The 14,342-nt window shown below is 37.9% G+C and overlaps 1 protein-coding gene across 6 annotated transcripts in view; it reads left to right on the top strand.

The window, feature by feature from the left end:
* The first annotated feature begins 4,107 nt into the window (after window positions 1-4,107).
* The window catches only part of magi2a (membrane associated guanylate kinase, WW and PDZ domain containing 2a), a 263,465-nt gene continuing 253,230 nt past the window's right edge, over window positions 4,108-14,342 (top strand). For all 6 annotated transcript variants that reach the window (XM_029742871.1, XM_029742872.1, XM_029742873.1 and 3 more), the window contains exon 1: window positions 4,108-4,591. In XM_029742871.1, coding sequence (XP_029598731.1) covers window positions 4,294-4,591 — 298 coding nt within the window. In that variant the 5' untranslated portion in view covers window positions 4,108-4,293. The remainder of the gene's footprint in view (window positions 4,592-14,342) is intronic.

Raw genomic sequence — 14,342 nt, forward strand, 5'->3', positions numbered from 1 at the left:
AATACTTACGTTCCTGTTTGAAGATGGATTATACTGGGAGAAATAATAACTTTTAAACTCATTTGGCTCCCTTTAGATTCATTTTAGAGGAATGGGAATTTGCTTCATTTGAAGAAAATCTCATTGGAAATCTGGGCAAAAAAAAGAGCAATAAATATTTAATTGTCTTGTGATTGTCAGGATGTGGAGAGATGACTGCACTTTTGGGCAAATCTATTTAAGTATACTAGACCACAGTGTTTAATTGTGCTCTTCTCACTGTGTCAGTTTAAGAGCATGTTGTCTTACTGAGCAAGGACATGAGGCTCTGTGGCCACTACAGGCCATGTACACCATCATCGGATTATCTCCTCATTCATCCAGATATACACAGATTACACTTCCATCCACTTTCCTGTCATATTCACTCTAATCTACAATGGGCGTGGGATAGTCCTGTATAATCTGCATTATTTAATTACAGTTAATCTGTTCTCATTTGCAGAGAAATAGAAACCGAGGGTGGCAGCAGTCTCAATTAAAGGCTTCAAATTGTCTTTAATTTGTATTTTCCCTGCATCAATGCTCAGGGTAAACAAGGAATTAATGTACAGTCGTGGCCAAAAGTTTTGAGAATGACTGTCACGTTCGTCGTAATGATTGGACCAAGGCGCAGCATGAGTAGCGTTCCACATCTTTATTCGAACATGAAACTTAAGCAAAAAAAAAAAAAAAAAAACAATAAATGATCAAACAAAACGTGAAGACAGTGAAGTGCAAATAGGCACCTACACAAAAACAAGATCCCACAAAACACAGTGGGGAAATGGCTGCCTAAATATGATCCCCAATCAGAGACAACACTAAACAGCTGCCTCTGATTGGAAACCATACCAACCACACCAACATAGAAATAAACAACATAGAACACCCCCGGTCACGCCCTGACATACTATACCATAGAGAACCAAGGGCTCTCTATGGTCAGGGCGTGACAATGACACAAATATTAATTTCCACAAAGTTTGCTGCTTCAGTGTCTTTAGATATTTTTGTCAGATGTTACTATGGAATACTGAAGTATAATTACAAGCATTTCATAAGTGTCAAAGGCTTTTATTGACAATTACATGAAGTTGATGCAAAGAGTCAATATTTGCAGTGTTGACCCTTCTTTTTCAAGACCTCTGCAATCTGCCCTGGCATGCTGTCAATTAACTTCTGGGCCACATCCTGACTGATGGCAGCCCATTCTTGCATAATCAATGCTTGGAGTTTGTCAGAATTTGTGGGTTTTTGTTTGTCCACCCGCCTCTTGAGGATTGACCACAAGTTCTCAATGGGATTAAGGTCTGGGGAGTTTCCTGGCCATGGACCCAAAATATCGATGTTTTGTTCCCCGAGCCACTTAGTTATCACTTTTGCCTTATGGCAAGGTGCTCTATCATGCTGGAAAAGGAATTGTTCGTCACCAAACTGTTCCTGGATGGTTGGGAGAAGTTGCTCTCGGAGGATGTGTTGGTACCATTCTTTATTCATGGCTGTGTTCTTAGGCAAAATTGTGAGTGAGCCCACTCCCTTGGCTGAGAAGCAACCCCACACATGAATGGTCTCAGGATGCTTTACTGTTGGCATGACACAGGACTGATGGTAGCGCTCACCTTGTCTTCTCTGGACAAGCTTTTTTCCGGATGCCCCAAACAATCGGAAAGGAGATTCATCAGAGAAAATGACTTTACCCCAGTCCTCAGCAGCCTGTACCTTTTGCAGAATATCAGTCTGTCCCTGATGTCTTTCCTGGAGAGAAGTGGCTTCTTTGCTGCCCTTCTTGACACCAGGCCATCTTCCAAAAGTCTTCGCCTCACTGTGCGTGCAGATGCACTCACACCTGCCTGCTGCCATTCCTGAGCAAGCTCTGGACTGGTGGTGCCCCGATCCTGCAGCTGAATCAACTTTAGGAGACGGTCCTGGTGCTTGCTGGACTTTCTTGGGCACCCTGAAGCCTTCTTCACAACAATTGAACCGCTCTCCTTGAAGTTCTTGATGATCTGATAAATGGTTGATTTAGGTGCAATCTTACTGGCAGCAATATTGTCACGACTTCTGCCGAAGTCGGTCCCTCTCCTTGTTCGGGGGGCGTTCGGCGGTCGACGTCACCGGTCTTTTAGCCATCACTGATCCACTTTTCATTGTCCATGTGTTTTGTCTTTGTTTTCTACACACCTGGTTTCTATTCCCAAATTACATGTTCATTATTTAACCCTCTGTTTCCCACATGTTAGTGTGCGTGTTTATTAATTGTTCATGGCAGTACTTGTCGGCTGGTTATGTTTGCCGGGTTATGTATTTACGTCCGTTATTTTTGAGTGACCGGTATTTCTCCGCACTTTGAGTATTGTTTGTATACTGGTGCTGTCGTGGAATTAAATACCTTGTATACTCATTTCTGCTCTCCTGCACCTGATTCACTGCACCAGTTAACCACCGCCTGACAAATACCCTTGCCTGTGAAGCCCTTTTTGTGCAAAGCAATGATGACGGCACGTGTTTCCTTGCAGGTAACCATGGTTGACAGAGGAAGAACAATGATTCCAAGCACCACCCTCCTTTTGAAGCTTCCAGTCTGTTATTCAAACTCAATCAGCATGACAGAGTGATCTCCAGCCTTGTCCTCGTCAACACTCACACCTGTGTTAACAAGAGAATCACTGACATGTCAGCTGGTCCTTTTGTGGCAGGGCTGAAATGCAGTGGAAATGTTTTTTGGGGATTCAGTTCATTTGCATGGCAAATAGGGACTTTGCAATTAATTGCAATTCATCTGATCACTCTTCATAACATTCTGGAGTATATGCAAATTGCCATCATACAAACTGAGGAAGCAGACTTTGTGAAAATTAATATTTGTGTCATTCTCAAAACTTTTGGCCACAACTGTATTCAAGAAAAAGAGTATCACAGAGACCATAAATGATGAAGATACATTTCCAGTGCCGGTGCATCAGATTCCAGTGCATGGATTCAGATTTTGATATCAGATTCCAGTATGTAAATGTATTGAAATGTGTTCTGTCTTGCCAGATATCAACCCTAGCATATACAGTAACATTCAGGCCAAGGTGTGCTGTGAAGTGAGGTTGTGTGTGGTTATGTGGCAGGGACTTGTAGGCTAGCATCCTGGACTGCAATCAGAGACTGTTTGCATAAGAGTCGCCTGACCATAATGCATTTTTAACTGGGGGAAACAAATAAGTAAACAAGTGAATAAAACTTTTACAAGCCAAAACCTAAATAAACAGAGGGGAGCCTGGGGAAAAATCTGCAACAACAGTATTGAATATTGTATGAAACTAACTTTGTGCTGTTCGGTAGCTGTGTAGCCTACCCTTTAAATTGTAATATCAACTAAAAGGCCTCCACTCATTCAAACATTTATGGCCATACTAGAGGACTAGTCCCATGTGAATAGTTGACATACAGTAGGAGTGTCTGACAGGAGGTCCATTGTGCCACACTAAGTGTTTGCAATTACATTTAGTTTTATTCAAGCGCAAATAAATAGGTATTTACATAACAACTAGTGTCATTACAGTGCAGGTCAATGTTGTTACAGCATACAATTTGAACTGTTTAACTTGTTAAACGTATACCAATGTAATTACCATGAAATAAATACATATTGTGGAACTGAATAGCCTACAGTGATTTTTTTGTTGTAGATATTATCGTGAATACACAAGTAGGCTATATGTAAGTGTAGCAGCTTAAAATGGGTTTCAAAATCGAACACACGAACAATGGGCATACAGAAGAAATCCGTTTTTTTTAAATGCCACTTTCATTATAAGCAACTCTGTATCCTACAAATGTGGAATTTCGGCAACAAAGTATCCATGTCTATGAAAACTCGGAAAATGTGTCTGTGAGAGATGGAGGCGAGGCGGCTGCTTTCTGCTTCTTCCCAGTCCAGTCTGATCTGATGCGTGTGGCTATGCCAGTGGAAAATACCGTTAATTTCTCTCCTTCATTTTTTCCTTTCTGCGGGAAGCTTCGGATTCGGGAGCCTTGCCTTCTCTCCTCCTACAGACATCACATCCGGGTCAGTTGGCTGCAACTGTGTGTTTAGCGAGCTCAGTACAGCATCGCAGGCTGAGACAGCTGCTGTGTATCCTGTACTGACATGGATACTACCACTGGCGTTTGTTGAAACTGTTCACCATAACATCAAGCTGGGAAGCTAAAACCAGGGACGCCCGAGGACAGGACCGATCATTTCTTGCATGGGTGCCCTCGAGGGATAGCCACTATTCAGCCATGTCCAAAAGCCTGAAGAAGAAAAACCACTGGACCAACAAAGTCTATGAGAGTGTCCTTTGCAGGAATAAGGAAGGGGAGCTTGGGTTCGAGTTGAAGGGAGGCGCGGAGAATGGACAGTTCCCGTATCTTGGGGAGGTTAAGCAAGACAAGGTGGCCTGCCAGAGCGGCAGACTGTCCCAAGATGAACTACTCCTTGAGGTCAATGAAACGCCAGTGGCCGGACTAACCATCCGGGACGTACATGCAGTGGTCAGACACAGCAAAGACCCTGTCCGCCTTAAGTGTGTCAAACAAGGTGAGTGAACTGTCTGCACGACTCTTTTATCCACTCTTTTGTCTGCTGTTGATTAAAAATGCTTTGACACGTATTTCTATTGTTCCCCCCCAAAATATTGAAATAACGAATCTCCGAAGTTGAAAGAAGACGCGGCTAGGGAGCGCAAACTTTTCTTGTTGCATCCTGATCTATTGTGTTCAAAGGGCGGACGTGCAACAAAGTTACATTCGAATGATGGTTATTTTGTAGCACAGCTCCTTGTATTTCTCTATTGTACAGTTCATGTTGCTGTAGCAGAATTGGTGTCATGACTGGAATGGGGGTGTGTTATGTTTGGAGGTGTAATCGGATTCAGTTTGCATATCCCGGAGGCGGTCGGCAGCTATCGATGATCTTGTAAAATATGCTATATATTTTTAATGGTTTGTAAATGTTCTGCCTTGAGTCATGTTTCGGGATTTATGTCGTTGGCCTGGCTGTCAGACAGGGTGGAATGTCACTCTGGAATGTTATTGTCAGGCGTGTGGGTGTGGCATTTTGTTTCATGATTTAGTAATGTGAGTTCTGATGTTGGCACATTTTAAATGTTATAATTTATTTTCAGGGACATATATTCTAATACATAACTATCACATTTATTTAATTTAGCGGGAAAAGGTGCTAAAGTTTGACTACGGTTGCATGAGAAATAAGTCACCCATGCCATGGGCGATGTATTTTTTATTTTTATGAATACAGTATTCAGTTATGCATTCCGCGAGAAATTGCTTCACGTGCTGATTGGGTTACATTAGATGCACACGTGCCCATGCAGGCTCGCGCCTGAAGTCAGAAGGAGGCTTCACGGTTTGGAAACATAGTGAAATGAAATATGTATCCCTTATTGTTGTGAGATTCTTCAACTCTAGATGGTTTGTTTGGAGTTACAATATGTAGTCTACAGTAGCCTACTTGTCCGTGTATTATTTGTAAACCATATCAGGAGACAAGGCTATTGAACAGTAACATTCAGTGATTAGCCTTGTATTGTTTTGGGCTCCTCAATGTCAACAGTCTTCTGGGGACTCTTATAGAAAACATACCTTCTCAGTATGCTTGGAGAATATAGCCTATGGGAGTTCCTTTGTGTGGAAAACTGGACTCATTATGGTTGTAGTGAAAGTGAAGGTGGCTACTATGAACCGTTTATTGTGATCAAATGTTTTTTTAAATTTAGTCATAATAATTTTCAGCAAACATCAATACATACATACAAAATGAAGTTTCACCTCCCACCCCATCCCACCCCACCCCATCCCAATCCCACCCCACCCCATCCCAATCCCACCCCATCCCAATCCCACCCCACCCCGTCCCAATCCCACCCCACCCAATCCCATCCCACCCAATCCCATCCCACCCCATCCCAATCCCACCCCACCCCATCCCAATCCCACCCCACCCAATCCCATCCCACCCCATCCCAATCCCACCCCATCCCAATCCCACCCCACCCCATCCCAATCCCATACCACCCCATCCCATCCCAATCCCACCCCACCCAATCCCATCCCACCCCATCCCAATCCCACCCCACCCCATCCCAATCCCATCCCACCCCACCCCATCCCAATCCCACCCCACCCCATCCCAATCCCACCCCATCCCAATCCCACCCCACCCCATCCCAATCCCACCCCACCCCACCCCATCCCAATCCCACCCCACCCCATCCCATCCCAATCCCACCCCACCCAATCCCATCCCAATCCCACCCCACCCAAATGAAATCAACATACATGGATCAAAGAAGAAACAAAAGAAACTCAAAGCAACACATCACAAAGTGTTTCAGCTGCAAGACGCAATTGGTTCAAAGTGTCTTCTTTAGCTCCATGAATGTGAGCAGTAGACAGCTCCATATAAATAACATGCTGCTATTAACCTTTCAACTGCATAGGCTATGGAGTTTTACTGAATGTAGGCCTACTTTCTGATTATGGGCAGCTTTAAACACACACAGTAATTATGATAAGAAGCCTATAGAGATATAACACTTGCAGGAAAGCCTATATTTGCATTGTACACAGTGACTATCCTATGCCCTTCCCTACAGATTTTTTTCATCTCCTCTGAGCTAATAACATGGGATGTCTTGCATTTCAGGCTGGGTGAGAGATCTGTCGTCTATCCTCTTTGGGGTAAAAAAATAAGCAAAACCCTGTAAGGAGCTTTGGATCAAAGTCTTTGGCTGTGTGCTTTGTGTGATTGGGAGGCCGTTCCACGTCATACCCAGGGGATTTTCTCAAGTTAAAGATATACTGTATGAACGTCATTTTCACACTTCCTCTGTTAGACACGTCCCTGTCGGATTGCTCAAGCTGTGGAAGTTTTGTCATGGCTTTATGTGGACCACTTTAATAACTCTCTCTCGCTATAGTTGTTTATCAAGAAGGTTTTGCTTGTGCCAAGTATTTATCTTTTAATTACAGACGTGGACATACTTTGATTGGACAGTAATATGCTTCTTTTTCAATTATCACATACTAATGAGTTTAATTCAATTGCTTTTTTAGTAGATGAATTGTACCTTGTAATGAATTGGCATTCTTGATACATTATGTTGTAGAGAGGTCATGTTTCAGTGAAGATGATTCAGATGGCTCAGATCTGTTCCATTTAGAAGCTCTTTGTATCTTTCAGTGAAGATGATTCAGATGGCTCAGATCTGTTCCATTTAGAAGCTCTTTGTATCTTTCAGTGAAGATGATTCAGATGGCTCAGATCTGTTCCATTTAGAAGCTCTTTGTATCTTTCAGTGAAGATGATTCAGATGGCTCAGATCTGTTCCATTTAGAAGCTCTTTGTATCTTTCAGTGAAGATGATTCAGATGGCTCAGATCTGTTCCATTTAGAAGCTCTTTGTATCTTTCAGTGAAGATGATTCAGATGGCTCAGATCTGTTCCATTTAGAAGCTCTTGGTATCTTTCAGTGAAGATGATTCAGATGGCTCAGATCTGTTCCATTTAGAAGCTCTTTGTATCTTTCAGTGAAGATGATTCAGATGGCTCAGATCTGTTCCATTTAGAAGCTCTTTGTATCTTTCAGTGAAGATGATTCAGATGGCTCAGATCTGTTCCATTTAGAAGCTCTTGGTATCTTTCAGTGAAGATGATTCAGATGGCTCAGATCTGTTCCATTTAGAAGCTCTTTGTATCTTTCAGTGAAGATGATTCAGATTGCTCAGATCTGTTCCATTTAGAAGCTCTTGGTATCTTTCAGTGAAGATGATTCAGATGGCTCAGATCTGTTCCATTTAGAAACTCTTGGTATCTTTCAGTGAAGATCATTCAGATGGCTCAGATCTGTTCCATTTAGAAGCTCTTTGTATCTTTCAGTGAAGATGATTCAGATGGCTCAGATCTGTTCCATTTAGAAACTCTTGGTATCTTTCAGTGAAGATTATTCAGATGGCTCAGATCTGTTCCATTTAGAAACTCTTGGTATCTTTCAGTGAAGATGATTCAGATGGCTCAGATCTGTTCCATTTAGAAACTCTTGGTCTTTTTTAGTGAAGATGATTCAGATGGCTCAGATCTGTTCCATTTAGAAACTCTTGGTATCTTTCAGTGAAGATGATTCAGATGGCTCAGATCTGTTCCATTTAGAAACTCTTGGTATCTTTCAGTGAAGATGATTCAGATGCCTCAGATCTGTTCCATTTAGAAGCTCTTTGTATCTTTCCAGTCCAAAGAGCTTTGGTATGCCAGAGAGACGGTGCGTGTCAGGTCTGATATGACATGATATGGAGATTCCCCATGCAGATTGGCAGGGTAGACAGTTTATCCCGACTGCTACTGTCTTGCCCGTTCAGAATAGATTACACAGTAATATATACAGCACAGCGGCACAAGTCTGATAGTGACCTTGAACGTTTTGATGCCACATGCCAGTCCTCTTATCAAGAGAGCTGGGGACACCACTGAACGTCGCCAAAGTGCTCATCATTCTCAGCCATGACAGTGCTATAAGCAAAGATACATTTCTCCTAGTCCTATTTACGCACAATAAACCAATGGCTTGCCTGTCCTAGATAGCTCAAGGAAGCCAAAGCGTCACTCTCCCTCTTCTTCTACCTTCCTGTTGAAGGGCAGTATCGCTGACAAGTTTACACGCTTGGTTAATCTCCAATGGTTGATCAGGGTGTTGTAAATAATAGATCTCATGTTGAACGGTGTGATGCTTCAATAAGGTCATAACTCGAACACATCCTCCCCCGCAGACTATTGCTTTACACATTCCTTCCTTCTCCTTATTTGTGGTCTTTGATGCCATTAAATAGTTCTAGTTGAATGGGTTTACAGCCCTGCATCTCTGTTTTGCAGTAGTGATGTGCACAGTTTATGTGATTAGCCGTGCTGGAGCACTCAATTTCCATTGCGCTTTAACCCTTGTGTGGTGTTCATGTTTTTGTTATTCACCCAATGTTCGAGGGTCTGATGGGCCCACAGGCAATATACACAGCATACATGGTTAATATTAGACAGCATACATGGTTAATATTAGACAGCATACATGGTTAATATTAGACAGCATACATGGTTAATATTAGACAGCATACATGGTTAATATAGACCGTATACATGGTTAATATTAGACAGCATACGTGGTTAATATAGACCGTATACATGGTTAATATTAGACAGCATACGTGGTTAATATAGACCGTATACATGGTTAATATAGACCGTATACATGGTTAATATAGACAGCATACATGGTTAATATTAGACAGCATACATGGTTAATATTAGACAGCATACGTGGTTAATATAGACCGTATACATGGTTAATATTAGACAGCATACATGGTTAATATAGACCGTATACATGGTTAATATAGACCGTATACATGGTTAATATAGACCGTATACATGGTTAATATAGACAGCATACATGGTTAATATTAGACAGCATACGTGGTTAATATAGACCGTATACATGGTTAATATAGACAGTATACATGGTTAATATTAGACAGCATACATGGTTAATATTAGACAGTATACATGGTTAATATTAGACAGTATACATGGTTAATATAGACCGTATACATGGTTAATATTAGACAGTATACATGGTTAATATTAGACAGCATACATGGTTAATATAGATCGTATACATGGTTAATATAGACAGCATACATGGTTAATATTAGACAGCATACATGGTTAATATTAGACAGTATACATGGTTAATATTAGACAGTATACATGGTTAATATTAGACAGTATACATGGTTAATATAGACCGTATACATGGTTAATATAGACAGTATACATGGTTAATATTAGACAGTATACATGGTTAATATTAGACAGTATACATGGTTAATATAGACCGTATACATGGTTAATATAGACCGTATACATGGTTAATATAGACAGCATACATGGTTAATATTAGACAGCATACGTGGTTAATATAGACCGTATACATGGTTAATATAGACAGCATACATGGTTAATATTAGAAAGCATACATGGTTAATATTAGACAGTATACATGGTTAATATAGACCGTATACATGGTTAATATTAGACAGCATACATGGTTAATATAGACCGTATACATGGTTAATATAGACAGCATACATGGTTAATATTAGACAGCATACATGGTTAATATTAGACAGTATACATGGTTAATATTAGACAGCATACATGGTTAATATAGACCGTATACATGGTTAATATAGACAGCATACATGGTTAATATTAGACAGCATACATGGTTAATATTAGACAGTATACATGGTTAATATTAGACAGTATACATGGTTAATATTAGACAGCATACATGGTTAATATAGACCGTATAAATGGTTAATATAGACAGCATACATGGTTAATATTAGACAGCATACATGGTTAATATTAGACAGTATACATGGTTAATATTAGACAGTATACATGGTTAATATTAGACAGTATACATGGTTAATATTAGACAGTATACATGGTTAATATTAGACAGTATACATGGTTAATATTAGACAGCATACATGGTTAATATTAGACAGTATACATGGTTAATATTAGACAGCATACATGGTTAATATAGACAGCATACATGGTTAATATTAGACAGTATACATGGTTAATATAGACAGTATACATGGTTAATATAGACAGCATACATGGTTAATATTAGACAGTATACATGGTTAATATTAGACAGTATACATGGTTAATATTAGACAGCATACATGGTTAATATAGTCCGTATACATGGTTAATATTAGACAGTATACATGGTTAATATTAGACAGTATACATGGTTAATATAGACCGTATACATGGTTAATATTAGACAGTATACATGGTTAATATAGACCGTATACATGGTTAATATAGACCGTATACATGGTTAATATTAGACAGTATACATGGTTAATATTAGACAGTATACATGGTTAATATTAGACAGTATACATGGTTAATATTAGACAGTATACATGGTTAATATTAGACCGTATACATGGTTAATATAGACCGTATACATGGTTAATATAGACAGTATACATGGTTAATATTAGACAGTATACATGGTTAATATTAGACAGTATACATGGTTAATATTAGACAGTATACATGGTTAATATTAGACAGTATACATGGTTAATATTAGACCGTATACATGGTTAATATAGACCGTATACATGGTTAATATAGACAGCATACATGGTTAATATTAGACAGCATACATGGTTAATATTAGACAGTATACATGGTTAATATTAGACAGCATACATGGTTAATATAGACCGTATACATGGTTAATATAGACAGCATACATGGTTAATATTAGACAGTATACATGGTTAATATTAGACAGTATACATGGTTAATATTAGACAGTATACATGGTTAATATAGACCGTATACATGGTTAATATAGACCGTATACATGGTTAATATTAGACCGTATACATGGTTAATATAGACAGCATACATGGTTAATATAGACAGCATACATGGTTAATATTAGACAGCATACATGGTTAATATTAGACAGTATACATGGTTAATATTAGACAGTATACATGGTTAATATAGACCGTATACATGGTTAATATAGACCGTATACATGGTTAATATTAGACCGTATACATGGTTAATATAGACAGCATACATGGTTAATATTAGACAGCATACATGGTTAATATTAGACAGTATACATGGTTAATATTAGACCGTATACATGGTTAATATAGACCGTATATATGGTTAATATAGACAGCATACATGGTTAATATTAGACAGCATACATGGTTAATATTAGACAGTATACATGGTTAATATTAGACAGCATACATGGTTAATATAGACCGTATACATGGTTAATATAGACAGCATACATGGTTAATATTAGACAGTATACATGGTTAATATTAGACAGTATACATGGTTAATATTAGACAGTATACATGGTTAATATTAGACAGCATACATGGTTAATATTAGACAGCATACATGGTTAATATTAGACAGTATACATGGTTAATATTAGACAGCATACATGGTTAATATAGACCGTATACATGGTTAATATTAGACAGCATACATGGTTAATATTAGACAGTATACATGGTTAATATTAGACAGTATACATGGTTAATATTAGACAGTATACATGGTTAATATTAGACAGTATACATGGTTAATATTAGACAGTATACATGGTTAATATTAGACAGCATACATGGTTAATATAGACCGTATACATGGTTAATATAGACAGCATACATGGTTAATATTAGACAGCATACATGGTTAATATTAGACAGTATACATGGTTAATATTAGACAGCATACATGGTTAATATTAGACAGTATACATGGTTAATATTAGACAGCATACATGGTTAATATTAGACAGTATACATGGTTAATATTAGACAGTATACATGGTTAATATTAGACAGTATACATGGTTAATATTAGACAGTATACATGGTTAATATAGACCGTATACATGGTTAATATTAGACCGTATACATGGTTAATATAGACCGTATACATGGTTAATATAGACAGCATACATGGTTAATATTAGACAGTATACATGGTTAATATAGACCGTATACATGGTTAATATAGACCGTATACATGGTTAATATTAGACAGCATACATGGTTAATATAGACAGTATACATGGTTAATATTAGACAGTATACATGGTTAATATTAGACAGCATACATGGTTAATATTAGACAGTATACATGGTTAATATTAGACAGTATACATGGTTAATATAGACCGTATACATGGTTAATATTAGACAGCATACATGGTTAATATTAGACAGCATACATGGTTAATATTAGACAGCATACATGGTTAATATTAGACAGTATACATGGTTAATATAGACAGTATACATGGTTAATATAGACCGTATACATGGTTAATATTAGACAGTATACATGGTTAATATTAGACAGTATACATGGTTAATATTAGACAGTATACATGGTTAATATAGACAGCATACATGGTTAATATTAGACAGCATACATGGTTAATATTAGACAGTATACATGGTTAATATTAGACAGTATACATGGTTAATATTAGACAGTATACATGGTTAATATTAGACAGTATACATGGTTAATATTAGACAGCATACATGGTTAATATAGACAGTATACATGGTTAATATTAGACAGTATACATGGTTAATATTAGACAGTATACATGGTTAATATTAGACAGCATACATGGTTAATATTAGACAGCATACATGGTTAATATTAGACAGTATACATGGTTAATATTAGACAGTATACATGGTTAATATTAGACAGTATACATGGTTAATATAGACAGCATACATGGTTAATATAGACAGCATGGTTAATATTAGACAGTATACATGGTTAATATAGACAGCATACATGGTTAATATAGACAGCATGGTTAATATTAGACAGTATACATGGTTAATATAGACCGTATACATGGTTAATATAGACCGTATACATGGTTAATATTAGCCATTTACCTCTGCTAGATCACATTTATCAATAATAGCACTATTCATAAAAAAAAGTGATTTTTGTAAAAAAGATCTATTATAATCAAGACATAGGTTTTATATATATATATATATATGATGAAGGTTTTCATCACTATTGATGTTTATTGCTTTGAACTGAACAAGTTGTAAGGACAAATTTTACATACAGTATTTTATGGAAATGATAAATGAGCCCCATTGAACACAAATTAAGGCCAGTCTACCCACCACATGAGGGACAGAGTTTTACTGTGTGTGTGTGTTGCAAATGTATTTCTTGCACTTGATGCATGTGTACTGTGTCTTCCTGTCCTTCTTGGGTACACACACATCACAGCGCTTCTTGTTGTTGCTACCGGCTGCGATCTAGAATGATGAAAACACTTAGTTCAGGCATTTTACTATCATCTCACTCACACTCTCACATACATACACTACCGTTCAAAAGTTTGGGGACGCTTAGAAATGTACTTGTTTTTGAAAGAAAAGCACATTTTTGTCCATTAAAATAACATACAATTGATCAGAAATGCAGTGTAGACATTGTTAATGTTGTAAATTACTATTGTAGCTGGAAATGGCAGATTTTTTATGGAATATCGACATAGGCGTACAGAGGCTGATTGTATTTCTGATTAATTTCATTAGCTTTTCTTTCAAAATCAAGGACATTTCTAAGTGACCCCAAACTTTTGAACGGTAGT

Source organism: Salmo trutta, chromosome 40, assembly GCF_901001165.1.
Source record: "Salmo trutta chromosome 40, fSalTru1.1, whole genome shotgun sequence".
NCBI lineage: Eukaryota > Metazoa > Chordata > Actinopteri > Salmoniformes > Salmonidae > Salmo > Salmo trutta.